At 38.0% G+C, this 21,911-nt stretch overlaps 1 protein-coding gene across 2 annotated transcripts in view; it reads right to left on the bottom strand.

Annotated features, from left to right (window-relative positions):
- Positions 1-1,487: 1,487 nt before the first annotated feature.
- Positions 1,488-21,911, bottom strand: part of LOC111143841 (minichromosome maintenance complex component 6) — a 33,892-nt gene continuing 13,468 nt past the window's right edge. Inside the window, exons 8-17 of one of the 2 annotated variants that reach the window (XM_022497785.1) lie at positions 21,261-21,402; positions 15,503-15,644; positions 14,688-14,795; positions 13,513-13,668; positions 11,847-11,975; positions 10,427-10,588; positions 8,618-8,753; positions 7,693-7,848; positions 5,326-5,465; positions 1,488-1,956 (exon numbers count right to left, since the gene is read on the bottom strand). In XM_022497785.1, the coding sequence (XP_022353493.1) occupies positions 1,840-1,956; positions 5,326-5,465; positions 7,693-7,848; positions 8,618-8,753; positions 10,427-10,588; positions 11,847-11,975; positions 13,513-13,668; positions 14,688-14,795; positions 15,503-15,644; positions 21,261-21,402 (1,388 nt within the window). In that variant the 3' untranslated portion in view covers positions 1,488-1,839. The remainder of the gene's footprint in view (positions 1,957-5,325; positions 5,466-7,692; positions 7,849-8,617; positions 8,754-10,426; positions 10,589-11,846; positions 11,976-13,512; positions 13,669-14,687; positions 14,796-15,502; positions 15,645-21,260; positions 21,403-21,911) is intronic. The other variant, XM_022497794.1, reaches the window with a different exon arrangement.

Genomic DNA, 21,911 nt, shown 5'->3' with positions numbered 1-21,911 from the left:
CACTCTGCCTGCTTGTGCTCTGACAATAAAATCTTAAAAAAAAAAAAAACAAACCAAACCCAACCACACACATTACATCTATCCATTTACTTAACATGTGTCTAATTTCTTCAAAAGGATCTCAATACATGCTCCATCATCCATTAGCCACTTTACCTCCTTGACAAGTAACATGCAGAGGAAAAGGGTGTGTGGACATATAAGCACACTTATTCAGACATGCAAAAACTGAGGCTTTATTTATAGTAATGACCTCACTTTGCTCGGGAAGCCCCTACCCAAATGGCGAATTTGGGAAGAGGAGAATTCACCAAAAAACTCATCTTTCCTATGCTTCAAATTCCCTTGTAGGTAAATATTTGATCAAATTAAAGTTCAAATTTCTGTCCGCCGGTTTTTTTTTTCAGGACCTCCCCATCTCATTTTATCATGTTGGGAGTCAGGGCAGAGAGGGGTTCTTGCTGTCCCAAGTTTTCACTAGCTGTTACTCAATGTCCTGCCTGTTATTTGTCTGTGCCTTATACTAGCATCTCCTAACTGCCTCAATAGGAAGCTTGATATCCTATACCCTGAAGCTTCCTCTTCCCAACAGCTTCTTCCTTAATTAGGAACGTATCTTTGGCAGAGGAGTTTATAGTCTGCATCTGCTAACTGTAAAATTTCTCCATCCATTCCCAGTTCTCCTCACTCTATTGTTTTCAAGCCACTGGAGAGTGAAGTTATTATTAGTGAACTCACATACAACATGTAAACATTCCCTAACTGGTCCTGCAGGCCCCCCCAAATGCCATCTGTTGTTAAAAGAGGCAACAGTGTGAACTGCTACACCATGAACATTCTAATGATGAGAAAAGTCGAATGAAGTTTTAATTTTTATAGACTGTGCTAAAAAACAAAACGCAGAACTAGACTTCATTTTGGAAAGTAATCCCTAAAGCCCCTTATCCAGTCATACTAATTCTAATAAGCACTCCTCACAGGAACCTTATCTTAGAGGCTTACAATGCTATCACTTCCACCCACCTGCCTCACGTTAAACAAAAGGGAAAGACTCATGTTTGTGAGTACAGCTGTGCCCCCCTCCACCAATAATTCAAGTTTGAACTGTGTGGGTCCATTTATACATGATTTTTTTCCAATAAGTATATTGGAAAATTTTTTAGAGATCTACAACAATTTGAAAAAACTTGTAGACAAACTCTGTAGCCTGGAAATTCTGAAAAAATTTAAGAAAATGTATCACTTTAAGAATACAATATATAATACATATAACATAAAAAATGCATGTTAGTCACCTATATAAATTATTAGTAAGACTTCCAGTCAACAGTAGGCCATTAGTAGTTAAGTGTTTGGGAAGTCAAAAGTTATACACAGATTTTTGACTGTCTGGGAGATCTGGTGCCCCTAACCTCCATGTTATTCAAGGGTCAACTGCAGATGAAAGCAGTAATTAGAGAAGGGAGGAAATAAATCCAACAGACAACCTCAGAACACACTGTTTTATTCTTATACAAAAAAGCAGTAGCTGGCAATTGTAAAGTTATTCACATACCTTAAAAGTACTGGACCTTTTCCTATACATGTGAAAACAAGGTCTTGCTTACAGAAAGCACACACTGGGTTCCAACCTCATTTAGACAAGAAACACAGTTTATGTTAATATAAAAGCATATTATAGGAATGTGACTCTCAGGACACCAACTAGGCTCTTATTCCTCCAAATAAATCTTCCTGAACCCTTGCTCCCAGAAACATTTTTCTTGCTAGTAGAGCTACATCCGGACTCCAGGCCAAGAAGTAGGGGCCACAATCTCTTCGTTAATTACTTTCAGTATTTCAATCTTCAAGCAAGTAATTAGGATTAACTACCAAGTAGGGATCTTCTTCATAGCTCTCACTTCCTTCTGTGGAGCCTTTTAATCCAGCTTGGGTGAGCTCAATTAGAACATGATCCTGTGAACACAAACACTTGTCTTCAGCTTTCCAGCGATATTGTAAAAATGCCCCCATCCATAGAACTCGACCCTCCTGAGTGTTTGGTATTAGTATTTTCTTCCATTTCCCCTTCAGAAGAACTTAGAAAAAGGACTATCCCTGAAAATCTTTACCAAGGTTCTGTTAAAACTCCTTTCCCACTAGGATACAGACCTTTTCATACAATAAACCTCTTTTGAAAAATTACAAAATACATAGATAAGCTCAGCAGACATTGTGATTTTAGTAAGGCTTCCTGGCATACTATAGTTTGTAAATATAATTTCAAAAAAGGTAAGACAGGGGCACCTGAGTAGTTCAGTCATTTAAGAGTCTGCCTTTGGCTCAGGTCTTGATCCCAGTCCTGGGATCAAGCCTTACATCAGGCTCACTGCTCAGCGGGAAGCCTGCTTCTCCCTCTCCCTCTGCTTGCTGCTACCCCTATTGTTCACTCTCAGTCTCTCCCTGTCAAATAAATAAATACAATCTTAAAAAAAAAAAAAAGATAAGATACAATGCATGAATTTTAAGATTATGCAACTGCAAAATCCTCCTGATAAATATGCTTCTCATTGTTTATCACTAAGTGTTTTAATTTCACTTATGTTAATTTTTAATCACTGGCCACTGAACTTTCTTATACCATCCATTCATAATTCAGTTAGAAGTAGAATCTAAAGATAATTAACATGGAAAAATTTTCACTCTGAGCTATGAGCTAATAAAAGGTAGAATATGCCACATGTACCTATAAGTCACTCTAAAATACCCAAACAAATGAGGGGCACATGGGTGGCTCAGTTGCTTAGGCATCCAAAGACTTTTGATTTCAGCTCAGATCATGATGTCAGAGTTGTGACATTAAACCCCACATAAGGCATGGAGGCTGCTTAAGATTCTCTCTCCTTCTCCCTCTGCCCTTCTCGACCCCCTTTCCCCCGGGGCATGTGTGTTCTCTTTCTCAAAAAACAAAACAAGACAAACCCACAAAGGAGAGGGACTGCCTGCCAAGCCCAGAGAGAACTCAGGAAATAGTGATTTGATCAAAGAAGGCAGAAATGCTCCACAGTATGAGCACTAGTGTCACTAAGGGGGACTTTCAAGAGCTCACTTTATGTACTAACACACCCTCACGGTGGGGAACACTTTATCAGCACAGTATAATTTCTCTACTCTTTTGTAGTGAGCTAGCTCAGGTGGTATAAACTTAAAAATGTAGCCCCAATTTAGATCAGCTAATTTCACCATATGTCCCAATGTGGATTTCTTGTGTGGGTCGTTTTATCTTACACTGATCCCAGGAGACACTAGGGAGGGAAGGACTGGCCTGGTGCAAACATACTGCCCAGCAGAGATAGACCTCTGAATGCACACCACCCCAATTTAGCTTTATTTTCATAGATATTATTAAATTCTGATCTGAGTAGCTGTTTTCAACAGGCCCCCTCAAATACACAACCACCTGTAATCATACACTCATATCTACTTCCACGAGTAAATGACTTTGCAGATGTCACAACCCTGATACGTGACATCCATAATATTTATACAGTGGACACTAAAGTAAACTGTAGGATAGCTGAATCTGCCATTTAAACACAGAAATTCAATCATTCAACAAATATTTGACCTCTCCAAATACCAGGCACCACGACAGATCTTGGGGATATAGTAGTTAACAAAACAAAGTTCCTGCCCTCTTGGTGCTTGCATTCTAATGAGACAAACTGAACACCCACCACCAGACAATGATAAGCACTATCAAGTAACATGAAGCAAGATTAGGGATTGCTACCGAGGAGGCTCTTATTCTGACAGCCCAGGCAAGAATCACCTCTTTGAGGAGGGAACATATGAGCAGACATCAGAATGGAAGAGGATATCTGGGTAAAGAGACAAAGGACAAGTGAAATGTCTTCATGTTTGGTGTGTCTAAGAATAGCGACAAGGCCACCACCCCTGAGTAGCAACAGGAAGAGTCCTATGCGATGAGGTGAACAAGGGATTTGATTGTGTAAGCTTTGCAGGCCATGGTATGAAGACTGGATTTTATTGTAAACATGAGGGAAGGACTGGAAGGTAGGGCCCTAAAACATTTTGATTTATTAAAAGATCTGTCTGGCTGCTGGACACAGAGCCACTAAACAGGAGGACAGTTAAGATGCTCCTGTCAAAGTCCAGGCAAAGTAGCTAAAGATGTAAAGGTGGGGAGAACAGAACACAGAATACACATACTGAAGGCAGGGCTCACACAGTTTGCTGCTAAAAGGAGAAGCTATGAGGGGAAATTGGAATCACGGATGATTCTAAGGTAGAAGGCTTAGAACAAGTAAGTAACTGGGAATCCTGCAGGGGTGGGGGGGGGAACTGTTTTGGACACAGTGAGTATGAGATGCCTACAGTTCACAAGTAGGCAGCTGGCTAGACATCTGGAGTTTAAAGAAGAGGTTTAAGAGCTAAATCTGGGAGTCATTAGTGGATGGGTTTAAACTCATAGAACCCAATGAAATCACTCAGGTAATCAATGTAAATAGAAAAGAGGTCTGAGGACTGAAATAGCCCTCCATTTAAAAAGTTACAAGATTTGAGAAAAGAGACTAAGCGGAAATAACTAGCGAGATAGGAGAAGAACCAGGAGAATATGATGACTTAGAAGGAGCAATCAAAAGTGACAAGTGCTACTGACAGGCTGAATATAGAGAATGACCAACTGATGTGAGTAGGGAGGAGGTATGCCTGTAATGGTCCCATATGAGAGTGGGAGAAGTCACAGCACTGAGCAGTGCCAGTGTGAGGTTGTAAGATGCAGTGAACAACGGTCCGTTTGAAATTAGTGGTCATGAATTTAAAGTAGGACATGGCCCGTGATTTGTCTGTCTTTCTCCAGATACTTTTAACTGCTCAGATGCAGTATAGTAAAAGAATTATATTTAACCAATGCAGGGTTTTCACCAATCAAGTAAAACAGAGACATTACAGCTTAAAGTTTGAGAAAAGAGTGATCATTGGGACAGACCACATGTAAGCTGAGTGATGTAGGAGGATATGGGGAAGAAGAAACAGTAAAGAAGAGATGGGGGTCAGAATGCTTGCAGGTTTATGGCTAAGGGAGTAGAAAACAAAAGTTAAAAACACTAAGATCCTAATTCCACCTTCCCAGATTTAACTTAGGTTCTGCTGTTTCAGCAGAGGAAAGAAGTCAATTAACTGCTGTAAACTCTCTTTTTTAACAACTCAATTTTGACTAGATCCCAAGAACACACAAAAAATGAACATTTATGAACCAGAGGTATAAGGCATGGACTCCCGCCCTCATGAATAATCACGCAAGAGTAGTTCTGTACATACATAGTGGGTGAGTCGATGAATGACTTTCTCTATGATTCTCTTTTTATTTATAAGTTCCTCTTCAGAATCTATTTCTGATTCGATTTCCTTCAAGTACCAGTTAACAAGCTCACTCCTCTTTAACGCCGACTCATCCTCTTCTGCAACAAAAAAATACATTTCAAAAGGATTAAATTTTCCTTCTAGCAAACTATATTGCCAATCTGTAGGGTTTGCATATACATGATAATGTACAGATTAGATAACCATCAACCTGTCAGAAAGTATATCTGCTGAAATAAGATTTGCAATGTTTCAGCATAAGCTTGAAATAACCTGTCATATTACCTTTATTAAATTATGCTTCACTTTACCTGAGGAAAAAAATCTAATAAAATACAGATTATAAGAAACAAGTTTCTAAAAGCTATTAGGATTTCAAAGTATGAACGTGTTTCCTTCACCTTCTATGCTTCATCACCCATGGGAATGTTTGCCAATAGCAGCTGAAAGCATAAATTAGCAACAGCAACAAAACTTTTTAAACATAATTCTTCCTCTTTGGAACAAGGAAGACTTTATGCAGCTGGGATCAACCAAGAAATGTACTCAAAATAAAAAACTACCAATTTATTTTAGCAAGGTCTATCTACACTGAATGACTGTCTACTTAAGAGTTCAAAGCAGAACTCAAAAGTCATAAGAAAAAAAGTTGGAACTTGGATAGTATAACTACTACAGAAACAAAGTATAATAAAAGAAAACCACTTAGTCTTGACTCTAGCTATTGCTAATAAAATATAAAATCAAGACAAGAAAATTCCAGCTTTACTGACAATGCCTTTGAAAAGTTTTACTATGCATGTACTGAAATTTCATTATCTAAATGTTCTTGGTAAGTGACCTTCTTGGTTTAAAGTTGTGTTCCCTGTACAGGGTGGTTTAGATCAGTCCCACATCCCCACATTGGGCTTCCTGCTCAGTGGGGAGTCTGCATCTACCTCTGCCTCTCCCCACAGCTTGTGCTTGTGCTCTCTCTTGCAAAGATAAGTTAATAAAATCTTAAAAAAAAAAAAAAAAAAAAAAAAAAAAAGTTGTGCTCCCTGTGCTAGACTAGAAAACAGCTGCCCACCTGAAGACTGAGAATTCATAACTTACTTGACTGGGTGAACAGTATCTTTTTTTTTTTTTTTTAAAGGAAGACCTAGCAGAATTTATCTGTGGAATGCAGATAGTGTCCGGGTGCTAACCATATCGCCGTTTGATTAACGGTCTGCCATGTTTAAAATTCAGTTGCATGGTAAAGACAAATATGAAATACAATGTGAACACGAGAACATGTGAACTCCCAAATGTTTTCATGTGAGAAGAGGGTGGGGCTAACACCTGTCTGCCGAAGTGGCTCTTTACTGCCTTCTCTCTTTCCTCCCACTGGCCTACAATTCTAAGGAAACAAGGGCAAAAACTACAGGGCTCAAACCTTTAGTAAGGTAAGACAATCTCTGCTGTTCTCTTCTTCCATCACAGACAGGATACTGATGAGAGTATACGTAGGGAAGACAGCATTTTAAGTAAGAACTACCTGATGGCTAACCACCAAATGAAAAGTTTAAGTTCAACCTCTTGATTTCATCATTTTCCCTTCTGCTTGGGGATTAATGATAGGCATGTTAGAAAAGCATAGTAAAGCAGTCAAGGTAGGAAGTGTACTAGGGCGCCTGGTTGGCTCAGTAGGTTAAGGCTCTGCTTTGGCTTGGGTCATGATCTTGGGGTCCGGGGATCGAGCCCCGCATCGGGCTCTCTGCTCAGTGGGGAGCCTGCTTCCCCCTCTCTCTCTTCCCCCTCCTTCCTCTCTGCCTACTTATGATCTCTGTCAAATAAATAAATAAAATCTTAAAAAAAAAAAAAAAAGGAAGCGTACTAGTTTCAGATATCACACTTTACCTATGGAGAAACAAGGATTTTACTTCATTTTTAGTAGAAAATAACTGGCTAATATGGTCCTTTCAGTTCAATTACTTGCCTATGAAATATAAATAACCTAGAGTCCATCCATTTGAAGTAAAGTTATTCTAAGGAACACTGATTTTGCATCTGTATAAACATTTGCTAAGTGCTTCTTTACATATTATCAGATCCCAACTTCTGCTTCCCAAAAATATTAAAATGGGCCAAGAACATTAAACAAATGACCTTTGTCTGACAATGAACCTATGGGTAAATGTCCAGACTGTCAGATATAATGATATCCCAAAGATTTTCTTTGCCAAAATGAGCTTGTATAACAATTTATTATCTGACAAAACAAATCTTTAGCAAGAGAATTGGTTTATGCAAATAAAACTTACATAATGACTGAGCATGTGCACACACTAGGTAGAGCCTTACCTTCCTCCATCTTTCTGAGGTGAAGCACAATTAGGTTAGAGATTCGGCAGTACTCAGGGAAGCTCAGCCTTAAGGATGCTTTAGGAACCAAATCCTGGTTTATGTCTTCACTGTGGCCATTGATTCCATTCACAGGAGCAGGGCTGTCAACATGACCTAAGTGAAATTATCAACCATCTGAATCTTGTTTTTGTGCCTCCAACACTCCCCTCTCAAATGTTTATAAGTATATTACATCTGTTTTAATACTAACTTCTAAACAAGCATATAGTTATACTTAGCATTTAGTAATTCTACAAATAAATTAGAAGCAATTTGTAAATGCTACTAGTGAAAACAAAACTAATTTGGAAAACTAAGCTTGGGTGGCTTAGTCAGTTAAACGCCTGACTCTTGATTTTGGCTCAGGTCATGATCTCAGGGTGGTGAGATTGAGCCCCACGAAGGACTCCATGTGTGGAGTCTCCTTAAGATTCTCACTGTCCCTCCTTCCTCCTTGTGTGGGTACACTCTCTCCAAACAAAAACAAAAACAAAACAAAGAACAAACAAAAAAAACTAAATGGGAAGGATGGCAGATATAAAAATTTCATGATCTAAAAGTTCATTTGCAATATTATATACAAAATTTAAAAACCTGGTATTTGTCTGGTCCAGTGTACTCAAGAACAAGTGTTTAATTCAAAAGCAAAATAATAATAAATAAGGCTGGGGAATTAGGTCCACTCTCACCATTTTGGTGTATTTTCTTTCAGTCTTTCAAGCATATCTATTTTATATTAACTATTTAATTGTATTTTATTTTGTAAACAGTACAATTCAATATCCATTTTTTCCCCTTTTGCTATACAACAAGTATAGTTTTACCATAACATCTCAGAGAACACTTTGGTCCCTAACTCCAGAACAGTAAATAAGAGTCTCACCATTGATGCCATCTGGGCTCTCATCTACCTCCATCTGGGCCTCTTCTTCTTGATCTAAATTAACATCAGGTGTTTCTACTCGGATGATTGACTTATTCAGTAACCTGAAAGCTTCCTTCACATGTTTTGGCTGGACCTAAACCAATCAAGAGGAAGTAAATCAGAAAGTCAGTGTTCTTGATATACTACACAGATTTTCTCCGTTACCAAATCACAGTAGCATTTTAGTTTTCTCACACACACATAAAACATGAGTTAACACCATAAATTCACCAGAATGGCTTAAAAAGACTAGTAGTATACAGTATTGAAAAGAATGTAGAACAACTTTCATTCATTGCTGGTAGGAACGCAAATTGATACAACCACTATGGAAGCATTTTGGCAGTCTTTACTGAACTGAACACACGTATGACCTATAACAATTCTACTTCTAGGTGTATACCCAACAGAAATGTACACACACCTGTATACCATACAGACCAAAAGACATGTATATCCCACTAGAACCCAAATCGGAAACTATCCAAACATCCATTAACAGAAGAATAGGTGAATCATTGTGACATACTGACAGAATATCACACAGCAATGAAAATGCGCAAACTACTTCTACACGAAACCTGGATGACATCTTACAGTGTTAATGCTGTATGAAAAGAAACCAGACACAAGGGGGGACATATTCTATGACTGAGCTTATATAAAGTAATGGTTATCCTTAAATCCCCACATATATGGTCAAATTATTTTTGACAACGGTGTCAAGACCACTCCTTGGGGAAAGCAGTCTCTTCAAAAAATGGTACTGGGGAAACTGGATATCTTATATAAAAGAATGAAGTTAGACCCCTACCTTATATCACATAAAAAGTTAACTCAAAACAGACTGAAGACCTAAAACTATAAAATGTATGTAAGAAAACACAGGAAAAAAAGCCTCAGGACATCGGATTTGATAGTGGTGTCAAAAGCACAGGCAACAAAAGGGAAAAATGACAAGGGAAATAATATACAATTCAAAAACTTCTGAGCATCAAGATAATCAACAGAGTAAAAAAGGCAAACTACAGAATGGGGTAAAATATCTGCATGTTATTTATCTGATAAGGGATTAATATCCAAAACATACAAACACCCATGTTCACTGCAGTATTCACAAAAGCCAAGAGGTGGAAGTGACCCTAATGTCCACTGATGGATCAATGGATAAATAAAATATGGTACACAGTATCCTCTCTTATTCTCAGGGATTATGTTCCAGACCCCCAGGGGATCCCTAAACTACAGGTAGTATTTAACCTTACTTAAAACTGTTTTTTTCCTATCCATACATACCTATGATAAAGTTTAATTTATAAATTAAATTATAAATTGTAAATTAAATTATAAGTTAGGTACAGTAACAGCTTAACAATAATGAATAATAAAGTGGAACAATTACAACAATATACTATAATGAAAGTTATGTGAATGTGGTCTCTCTCAAAATAACTTACTACACTGTACTCACCCTTCCTGTGATGTGATGATGTAACTTTAGTCTACTACTGACTTTCTGACAAAACTTCAGGAGGATGACCTACCCCTTAATGGTAACTCACCTCAATATGTACTCTATAATCTACAAAATGATTATTTCATATTAATCTAACTGTATTGAATAAATGCTGAATATCAACTTTCAAGGGAGAAATCCTAGCATCACGTATCCTATGAGCATTCAACTGTCATACCAAAGATAAAAACATGCTTATAAACCAACAAATCAATTGCACTTTCCTCCCATTATTAAAGTGACTTTGATACCTCGTCACAGCAGTGCATTCGAGCCATTGCTTCAGAGAGACGGATCATGCTCTCAAGTTGTCGCACTGTAATCCTCCACGAAGACTTGGTTACTCCAGAGCCATCCCTCTGGCGGAGACGTTTATACTGTTCCACAATGAAATCCTCTGACTCTTTAGAAATCTGTTTCAGAACATCCCAAAAGTCAGAGCTTTCCTACTTAATTGAAGCTGCATTAAACATAAGTTTAAGAGCCTTCCAGGTTGAGACACTCTGGGGAACTGAGAGGGTCAAAACTTTGAAGTCAACAAAGAATGAACACTGAAATGCATTTTATAAGAAACTAAACTAAGGACACCTGTGAATTTCATATACTAATTTTATAAACAGGAATACAACAGGGTATTTAAGCGAATGCCATTTCTAAAAGATACAAAACAAGCTGAAGCAGTGGAATAGGATGTAATACCTTTTAAGCCCAAGATGCCAAAGCTCATTAAACAAATTAGTGCTCAAACTATTCTTGAAATTCAGTTAATTAACTTATGCTGTCTTTGGGAAAAAGAGGTCTATACACACGCACGTACACACCAGCTGTTTCAGTAAACCTTATTATTTGTTGAATAATAACAACAAAGTGAGAATACTAAAAGAATACTCAGTTTTTCAGAGTGAGGAACTCAGCCTAATTAAAGAAGCCTGCTAAGGTCACAGGACCCGTACACAGTCATAGAGAACAAAAGCCTCCTTAAACACACATGACCAATAACCCTTAGTTTTAAATGTCTCATTAAGCTTCTTTCAGGACAGTGAGAATCAATCCCATTATGGAAAATCAGTGAAGGTGACAGATAATTAAAATCTAAAAGGAACTCCCAAAAGTTGAAGCAGAGAATTGTGTAAAAACTTCACCCAGAATCAATTTTTTTTTTTTTTTTTGTATTCTGTTTTAGGAAAATGTTGAAAAAAACCAATGGATTATGAAGTTTACTTTTAAAATAAATGTCCTGGATCCAGTACAGATTCAATTAAATGAACTACATCAATAGCTGTAAAATATTAAGCCACGTTCATCACAATGACCTCAAGGAACCCAAATTTTTCCTTAGAGAAAGATTCAAGAACATTCAGTAGACTATTGATTTGAGCTCATAAAATTTTAAGATTTTTAGCAATAATGGCTGAAATAAAAGTATGTTCTACTTTATTTGGTTATCCAAAATTCTTCACCCATTAAAAATTTTTTATTAGCACCTAACAAGAAAAAGAAAATTAATCACATTTTTAGAAAATTTCCTCTTCTCAACTCTCTGAAGAAACATTGTTCTCAAAAACAGAAAACCTCAAAAAGAAAAAACAAGTACAGGTTCAGTTAATTTCCACAGAACCCTTTTTAATGGCCCTCTTAAATATCCTATTCCAGTACAAAAGGGCAAGTTACCTTGGGTTTAAACTGTCTTGCAAAGAGAAGATACCTCCTGATATCATCAAGAGAATAGACACGATCAATCGAATCTTCAATTCTTGAATGTAAGTCTACTATCCGTCTGGCAATAGCATAATCTGTAACCTAATTCAGAAGAAGAAAATCACTTTGGTCAGTCACAACAATATCCACTCCAGATGATCCCTGGCATTAATAAATTATTTATAGCTAAAAACAAGCTCTAATGTGCCACTAAAAGCTGTATGAATGGGTACCAAGTTTCTGAGCAAAGTCTGGTACCAGTTTCATTTAAAATCAAAAAGTTTAATACATACCTTTGCCCCACTCTAAGAATATTCTTGAAGGAATTAACGGACTTTAAGATTTCTTGGATGCTCCGTATATGCAAGGCACTGTTGCCTTATGTGTGTCAAGAAGCGTTTTTTTTTTTTTTAAAGATTTTATTTATTTATTTGACAGAGATCACAAGTACGCAGAGAGGCAGGCAGAAAGAGAGGGGGGAAGCAGGCTCTCTGCTCTGCAGAGAGCCGGATGTGGGGCTCAATCCCAGGACCCTGAGATCATGACCTGAGCCGAAGGCAGACGCTTAACCCACTGAGTGACCCAGGCGCCCCATGTCAAGAAGCATTTACTCATGTAAACCTCACAAAAATCTTATTAGGTAGGTAATATTATCCTTATTTTACAGATAAGTAAATTGAGGCCCAGAGAGGTAAAATAGCTTGTCTGACATCACAATACATAATGGAGCCAGGATTTGAACAGTCTAGGTTCAGAGTTCATGCTCTTAGCCACAACATTATACAGCCACTTGTGACTATATGAAGATAATCAGAGAATTGTTATCAACATTAAAAAAAAGAGACACCTAGGTGGCCCAGTTGGCTAAACGTCTGCCTCTAGCTGAGGTCATGATCCCAGGGTCCTTGGATCAAGTCCCACATCTGGCTCCTTGCTCAGCGGAGACTACTTCTCCCTCTGCTTGCTGCTCCCCCTACTTGTGCTCTCTCTCTCTTACAAATAAGTGAACAAAATCTTAAACACACACACACACACACACACACACACACACACACACACTAAAAATAAGCAACTTCCTCTCCGACAGTACAAAAAAAAGTGCCATATAGACATGTTAATATGTGAAATAATGGGCACATGGGTGCTACGTGCACTATTCTATTTCTTGCAACTGTTTTGTAAGTTTGAAATTATTTTCAATTAAAAAGTTTAAAAGCGGGGCGCCTGGGTGGCTCAGTGGGTTAAAGCCTCTGCCTTTAGCTCAGGTCATGATCCCAGGGTCCTGGGATTGAGCCCTGCATTGGGCTCCCTGCTTGGCAGGGAGCCTGCTTCTGTCAAATAAATAAACAAAATCATTAAAAAAAATAAAAAAATAAAAAATTAAAATTAAAAACAGTAGCAAAAACAACAAAAAACTCAATATTCCTTAACACAATTAAATGGAACCAGCAATTAAAGTGACATTATTTTGATGTGCTTAATAAACGTTTTGCCCAATCTTGTGCGATTCTGAGAGAAATCAAAGTCAGTGCGAACATATGCACCAGCTGTTCGAGAGTACATCCTACAGTCTTGTCTCCTTCAATTAATCAAACTGGAAATAATAAAGGAAGCCAACAGTGACAGTTCACACAGTTACCTCATTACATTCATCCACAAGTATAAAGAAGAGATCAAATCGGGACATGATGGGAGCTGACAAATTTATATTTTGTTTCAAAGATTTTGATCTGTCATAATGCCCACTGATTGGATTTGCTGCTGCCAAAATGGATGTCCTGGCATTCAGAGTAGCCTGACCACAAGAGAAATCATTGTTAAAGGTTTAAAGAGACATCTGGAATGGCCAATAAACACAAGACAAAATGCTCAATCTTACTCATAATTAACTAAATGCAAACCAAAATATTAAGGCATCATTTTTCACCTACTGAATCATCAAAACTAAAGTCTGATTATGTATAACCAACAGGTACTCCCATATTAATGGCGGTGATACAACACACACACGCTCGTTAAGCCAGCAAGCTGTTAGGAATTTATCTTGCAGCTAAGTACAGGAAAATGCATGTCCAAGGATGTTTACTACAATATGGCTTATAATCAAAAGGCTGAAAATGACCAGGAGTCTAGTAAGCCCAATGAACCAAACTGGGGTACACAGACGTGAAAACCATGTGGTAACATAAATACTAAAATGGTTCTAATATGTACTGGTATAGAAAGATCGCCAAAATAAAATTATGAACCTAAATGAGCAAAGAACTAATTTACATGTATTATGCCTACTTATGTACGAAAAATTTCTGCAAGTGCCATAACTTCTGAACATTTATTGGTGACAGGAGTTTGCAGGGGAAGGTTTCACCCTTTAATTTATATTTTATTCCACTGCTTAAATTTTTCTTACCTATTTGAATGCATTACTTTTATTTAAGAAGTTTGGTTTCTCTCTTAAGTTGGTTAAAATACTGTACTTATTATTTTCATTTAAATAATCTACTGACTTTGATTATTTTTTGTTGCAATTGGAAGCACACATTATCAAAGAATACAGAAGCTTGATGGAAATTCTGAGAAGTGAAACGCTAAAAATTTCACCAATACTTTCTCTACTTTCTGTCATAGCAACACATTTTCAAAGTACCCAAAAAGTGCCTATAATTTGGATTAATAATGCTCAGGGCTATGTTTCCCATTTCAATGATCAGCATTTCATGTTGAAATAATGCATTTTATCCAAGTGAACGTCTCTAGAGCAACACTAGTCTTCAAGCCTAAGGCATGATGCAGAACAGAAGTGAACACACATACCTTCACTCCTGCTTTAGTGATGGAGATGGTCTGCTGTTCCATAGCCTCGTGAATAGCAACTTGATCCCGCACATCCATCTTATCAAATTCATCAATACAACATACACCCTTGTAACCAAACAAATTAGCGTAAGAAACTGCCTTTGAGATGCCAAATGGCAAACATAAGCTCAAGTTTGCTACCACAGAGACCTTTTCATTCTCTAAACAACTCTAAGGTAAGTAAGTAAGCAATCTTAATTTCCTCTACTAGAGTAGGATAGTTTGACAGATTCCAGAGCTAGAAGAAACCATATACGTGGACTCATTTTAACCAAGAGCAAGATTACTTATATTCAGTTATATACGGTTACTTATTGCATTCTTATTCAACATCAAAACCTTGTGTAAATCTCTAGGTCAAATATTCTGGGTCACCTGAGTATTGATTTTAGACTGGGGTAGTGAAGAGTAAAGTTGGAACATAAAGTCTATAAATGTATAGGTATAGCCTATATGCCTTTACAGATCTAACAGATCTATGTCAAATATATGTAAAATGCAAGAAACACACCCATAAAGGTGTCATGGTCTGGAAAGGAACAAATGCTGGGAACTATTAGTCACAACAAACACAGGCTCAGGGCAGGTGATACATTCCAGAGCTCAGGAAGTAATTAATGATGACAATCTCAATTAAATTCTAGATTAATGAAATTATGAATCATTTACTAAAATTTTTTAAGGGTATCTCTTTAATAGAAAGTTATAGCCCTTTTTGATAGCATAGGGGCTATTCTGATTTCTTTATAACCCAAAGTATAAAATGTTCTTACATTATCAGCCAACATCAAAGCTCCAGCTTCAATAACAAATTCATGAGATTCTTCATCTCTTACAACAGCTGCTGTTAAGCCAGCAGCACTGGATGCTTTGCCACTGGTGTAGACAGCTCTGGGGCTGAACTCCTCCACATGCCTGTTCAAAGTTATCATATTCATTAACACATGATTATAAGCATCCTTTCTAGAAATGTCAGCCAACAAGCTTATGTCAATCAAAAATTTAAATTTCTTAAAGAACACCTGAGAGAGGTATTAAACATAATCAATTCATAAAGATATATATCACAGACTAAACAGAAAGCCTTATACCTCCTTTGGTCTTTTAAATCAACTTAAATACATTCCTGTCAAATGGAAGATGAAGTTCATACACGACAAGAACATCATTTTAAAAGAAGTCTTTAATAATAAAGTTTGGCGGGGTGCCTGGGTGGCTCAGTGGGTTAAAGCCTCTGCCTTCGGCCTTCAGTTCAGGTCATGATCCCAGGGTCCTGGGATCGAGCCCCACATCGGGCTCTCTGCTTAGCAGGGAGCTTGCTTCCTCCTCTCTCTCTGCCTGCCTCTCTGCCTACTTGTTATCTGTCAAATAAATAAATAAAATCTTAAAAAAAAAAAAGTTTGAGGGGCGCCTGGGTGGCTCAGTGGGTTAAGCCGCTGCCTTCGGCTCAGGTCATGATCCCAGGTCCTGGGTTCAAGCCCCACATCGGGCTTTCTGCTCAACAGGGAGCCTGCTTCCTCCTCTCTCTCTGCCTGCCTCTCTGCCTACTTGTGATTTCTCTCTGTCAAATAAATAAATAAAATCTTTAAAAAAAAAAAAAAAAAAAAGTTTGACAACAATAATCTATTAGAAGGCCTTCCACTTAAAAAACAAGAGGGCGCCTGGGTGGCTCAGTGGGTTAAGCCTCTGCCTTCGCCTCAGGTCACAATTTCAGGGTCCTGGGATCGAGGCCCGCATCGGGCTCTTTGCTCAGCAAGGAGCCTGCTTTCCCCCCCAACTTTCTCTCTGCCTGCCTGTCTGCCTAATTGTGATATCTCTCTCTCTGACAAACAAACAAATAAATAAATAAATAAAATCTTAAAAAAAAAAAAAAGATTTAAAAAACAAAACAAGGGCGCCTGGGTGGCTCAGTGGGTTAAGACCTCTGCCTTTGGCTCAGGTCATGATCCCAGTTCCTCGGATAGAGCCCCACATCGGGCTCTCTGCTCAGCAGGGAGCTTGCTTCCTTTCCTCTCTCTCTGCCTACTTGTGATCTCTGTCTGTCAAATAAATAAACAAATAAACAAAAAAATCTAAAAAACAAAACAAGACAAAACTATACCTGAAATTTATTCCAAAGTAATGGGTTGGTTTAAGATCTAAAAACCAACACTATGCTGTGTCAACAGAATAAAGGATAAGAAGGATCTCAACAGGTGCAGAAAAAGCATGTGACAAAATCCAACACCTTTTTTTTTTTTTAAAGATTTTATTTATTTATTTGACAGAGAGAGATCACAAGTAGGCAGAGAGGCAGGCAGAGAGAGAGGAAGGGAAGCAGGCTTCCTGCTGAGCAGCGAGCCCGATGCGGGACTCGATCCCAGGACCCTGGGATCATGACCTGAGCCGAAGGCAGCGGACTAACCCACTGAGCCACCCAGGCGCCCAATGCAACACCTTTTATAATAAAAAGTCAACAAACTATAAATAGAAGAGTATTTCCCACAACTTAATAAGGGCATCTTTGAAAACCCACAGCTAACATCATACTTAATGGTAACAGGATGAATTCTTTCTCCCTAAGTTCAGGAACAAGATACAGATGTTCACTCTTGCGATTTCTATGCAACATTATACTGAAAAGTCTAGCCAGGGCAATTGGGGAAGAAAAACAAAAGGCACCTATATTTGAAAGGAAGACTAACTATCACTATTCCCAGATAACATGACCTTGTAGATAAAAAAAACCCTATGGAATCCACTAAAACAGAATAAATAAGTGCTTGCGCAAGGTTGCAAGATAAAGATCCACAATCTATTGTATTTCTATACACCTGCAATGAATAAGCCAAAAATGAAAATAAGAAAATGGTTCTATTTGCAATGGCACGAAAAAGAATACTTGTGAACAAATTTAAGAAGCACCAGCTTATACTGTGAACACTACAAAACACTGTTGAAAAAAATTAAAAACCTAAATAAATGGAAAGATATCACATGTTCATGGATCAAAAGACTTAAAATTGTTAAAAAGACAATATACCTCAAATTGATCTACAGATTAATGCAATCTCTTAATATCACAACTGGCTTCTTTGTAGAAACTGACAAAGCGGATCCTAAAATTCATGTAGGGAGCACCTGAGTGGCTCAGCTGGTTGGGTGTCTGGTTCTTGATTTCAGCTTGGGTCAAGATCTCAGGGTTGTGAGATCGAGCCCCACACTGGGCTCCAATCTGGGTGTGAAGCCATCTTGGGATTCTCTTTCTCTCTCTCCCTCTGCTCCTCCCCCTGCCACTCATGTGCGCTTCCTCTAAAACAAACTAAAAAATAAATAAATAAAACAGAATTCATGCGAAAACCCAAGGTACCCAAAATAGCCAAAACAATCTGGAAAAAGAAGAGTTGGATGACTCACAGTTCTGATTTTAAAACTTACTACAAAACTATAGTAATCAAGATAGTGTGGTATTGGCCTAAGGATAGACACAGAGATTATGAAATATATCTGAGAGTCTAGAAATAAACCCTGATACTTATTGTCAACTGATTTCAACAAAGGTGCCAAAAACAATTCAACAGGGTAAAAGAATAGCCTGGGCATTCAAACAACTGGATATCCACATGCAAAAGAATAAAGTCCCCTACCTCATACTATGTAAAAAATTAACTCAAAATGGATCAAGGACCTAATTTATTTGTTTATTTATTTGAGAGAGAGTGAGATAGAGAGAACAGTAGTGGGGGCAGGAGCAGAGGGAGAGGGAGAAGCAGACTCCCCGCGGAGCACAGAGCCTGATGTGGTGCTGAACCCAGGACTTCAGGATCATAACCTGAGACGAATGTAGATGCTTAACCAACTGAGCCACCCAGGCACCCGAAGGACCTAAATTTTAAGAGCTAAAATTATCCCAAGGAACTGCAAGCAGAGACTTCAACAGATACATGCACTTCAATGTTCACAGCAGTCTTATTCACAAATGTCCATCAATGGATGGAGAGATAAAACAAAAGGTGGTAAATCCATACAAGCAATTATTACTCACTTTTGTAAAAGAAAGGAATTCTAAGACATTCTATAACATGGATGGCCCCTGAATATTATGCTAAGTGAAATAAACCAGTCACAAAAGGACAAATAGTATATGATTCCATGTATATGAGGGACCGAGAACAATCAAATTTAGAGACAGAAAGTAGGATGGTGGTTGCTAGAGGCTGGGACTGGGGTGAATGTGAAGTTACTGTTTATTTTATTTATTTTTAAAAAAGATTGTATTTATTTATTTGACAGACAGAGATCACAAGTAGGCAGAGTGATGGTCATACAACTCTGTGAATATACTAAAACCACTGAATTGTATAATTTGAAGTGGTGAATTTTATGATATGGAAATTATATTGCAATAAAAATGCAAAAAACCCGCACTAGATATAAAAGGCTATTTTTTTTTAATTTAAAGATTTTTATTTATTTTTTTTGACAGACAATGATCACAAGTAGGCAGAGAGCAGGTAGAGAGAGAGGGAAAAAGGCTCCCCACTGAGCAGAGAGCCCAATATGGGGCTCGATCCCAGGCCTCTGAGATCATGACCTGAGCCGAAGGCAGAGGCTTAACCCACTGAGCCACCCAGGCGCCCCTAAAAGTCTATTTCTAAGATAATTGTGTATGATACAATTCTGTTACCAGCAGCAACATTGTGGCACATCTTTTTTGTGGTGGTGGAAGGGAGGTGGGAAGTGGGAACAGAGGAAATGAAGAGAGAAGAATCCCCCTGCCCACCTTTTAAAGATTTTATTTATTTGACAGACTGAGAGAGCAAGAGAACACTGCAGAGGGAGAGGCAGGCTCCCTGCCGGGCAGGAATGTAGACACAGGGCTCAGATCCCAGGATTCCGGGATCATGACGGGAGCTGAAGGCAGACACTTAATCAATTGAGCCACCCAAGCACCCCAGAAGAATTCCTTTCAATACAGGACTATTATTTTCAAATCTAAAGCCTAGTCCTTGATACACATGAAGGAAATAATATTTACTTATAAAATTCCAAACCAACTAAAAATGTTCTCAGTTCTAGAACAGTGCCACGTTACAAATTTCTCAAACAAATAAAAGAAAAGCAGCTTGATAAAATATGAAGAGCACAAGCTTTGCATTCAGATACATCCGAGTACAAATATTTATGGCTCAGCAGTCACGTGTTAGCTATGAGAAGTTGGGTAATTTACTAAGTTTCAGATAAGTTTTGTTTGCCTCCCCCCAAAAAGATGATTATTTTACAAGCCTGTGTGGGTGCTGCGAGGAAAAAATGGATATACATACACAGCACCAACACAGCAGGTGTTTCAAAACTAGTTGCTATTACTTTGACCTCTAAGTTTCTTAAAAGTTTGAAAGTAAGCAAGTATTTGCTATAGCTTCTAAAAATAAGCAAATATTGCTAAAACAGTACACATGCTGGGTTTTTTTTGTTGTTTTTAAAGATTTTATTTATTCATTTGACAGAGAGAGCTCACAAGTAAGCAGAGAGGCAGGCAGAGAGAGAGGAGGAAGCAGGTTCCCCGCAGAGCAGAGAGCCCGATGTGGGGCTTGATCCCAGGACCTTGGGATCATGACCCGAGCTGAAGGCAGAGACTTAACCCACTGAGCCACCCAGGCACCCCATTAGTACACATGCTGTTAAGGTTACCAGAACGTGTCTCATCCTTATTGCACTGTTACTGGAAAGCATGTCCTATTTAAAAACCTTAAAAATGGGGGCGCCTGGGTGGCTCAGTGGGTTAAAGCCTCTGCCTTCGGCTCAGGTCATGATCCCAGGGTCCTGAGATCGAGCCCCGCATCGGGCTCTCTGCTCAGCGGGGAGCCTGCTTCCTCCTCTCTCTCTGCCTGTCTCTCTACCTACTTGTGATCTCTATCTGTCAAATGAATAAAAAAAAAAAAAAAATCTAAAAACAAAAACAAAACAAAAACAAAACAAACCTTAAAAATGTTTGTATCCTTAGCTTTGGCAATCCCATCCTTAGGGATTTTCCCAAGGGAAACATACAAAAAATAAATAAAATAAAAATTTATACAAATCATGATGTTCACTGTATAGCTATCCATAATCATTAAAATAAATGAAGACAGACTAGGAAAATAATTTTGTAAGTTATAGTATACCAACAAAAAACAGTGAAAATAAACATGGAGAATTATTTAGGGCAAATTAAAATTAAAAATATCTATGCTCTGATTTTAGAACCATGAAAATACATATTCATGTATTCAAGGACTTATACAAAAATTATACAAAGACATTATACAAGGATTAAAAGAATTCTAAATGGGATTGGGATTATAGGCAATTTTTTCCTGTTCTAAAAAATTGTAAAATGTTGTCATATTCTGTTAAACAAATTAAGGTGACTTAATCTAAGCAAGAGATATTTTCAGCAGTCTTAATTTATACTCCTATTTTAGTAAAGGCACACTGACTGTATTCTTGGTAGCAGAGAAAGCCTGAAACTACACTGTTTTTTCCAATATACCACCTCAGGCAAACACTTACTTGAGAAACTGGCTCTTAGCTGTACTTGGGTCACCAACAATGCAAACATTTATGTCCCCTCGAAGAGAGGTTCCTTCCCCTGTTGTCTTTGGAACACCACCGAAGAGCATCAGCAAGACACCCCGTTTTACTTCATCATTGCCTAAAAAGAAAACACCAGGTATTTTCAATATGAAGTTAAACAATTTCACAAGAACCTACAAGGCATGTTTATCATTCAAGAGCTGAGAGAGCTGATGTGAAGTGTAAGACTGAATAAAAATATCTGGTGTCTAATCTTGGTTCTTGCTTTGTGAACTTAAAGCCACCTAACCACTGTCCCAATGTTCTCACCTATACCACAGATGTCACAAATGCTGATGCTCACCATCGTGGGAGCCTTTCCTTGTTTATAAGTCCTACTTTCTCACAAAGCCTTTTATGATGTAGTACTTCTCAAATAACTCCATAAATAAACTATGTCCACCACAGCACACTGCACTTACTAGTTCTTTCTAACAGCAGATCTTGCTGTTGTTATCAAGAGTTGAGGGAACAGCCCATGTTTTACGTCTTTTGCATCACCAACAGTGAATAGTGTTGAATATAAAAACATGACAAATGAACTGCTATACATTAGATAAGATGCTGAATATAATTTATGGCTGCTTC

This window comes from Enhydra lutris, unplaced genomic scaffold (genome assembly GCF_002288905.1).
Source record: "Enhydra lutris kenyoni isolate GAN:26980312 unplaced genomic scaffold, ASM228890v2 scaffoldscaffold1, whole genome shotgun sequence".
NCBI classification, from domain to species: domain Eukaryota; kingdom Metazoa; phylum Chordata; class Mammalia; order Carnivora; family Mustelidae; genus Enhydra; species Enhydra lutris.
This window is presented reverse-complemented; position numbering and strand designations above follow the sequence as displayed.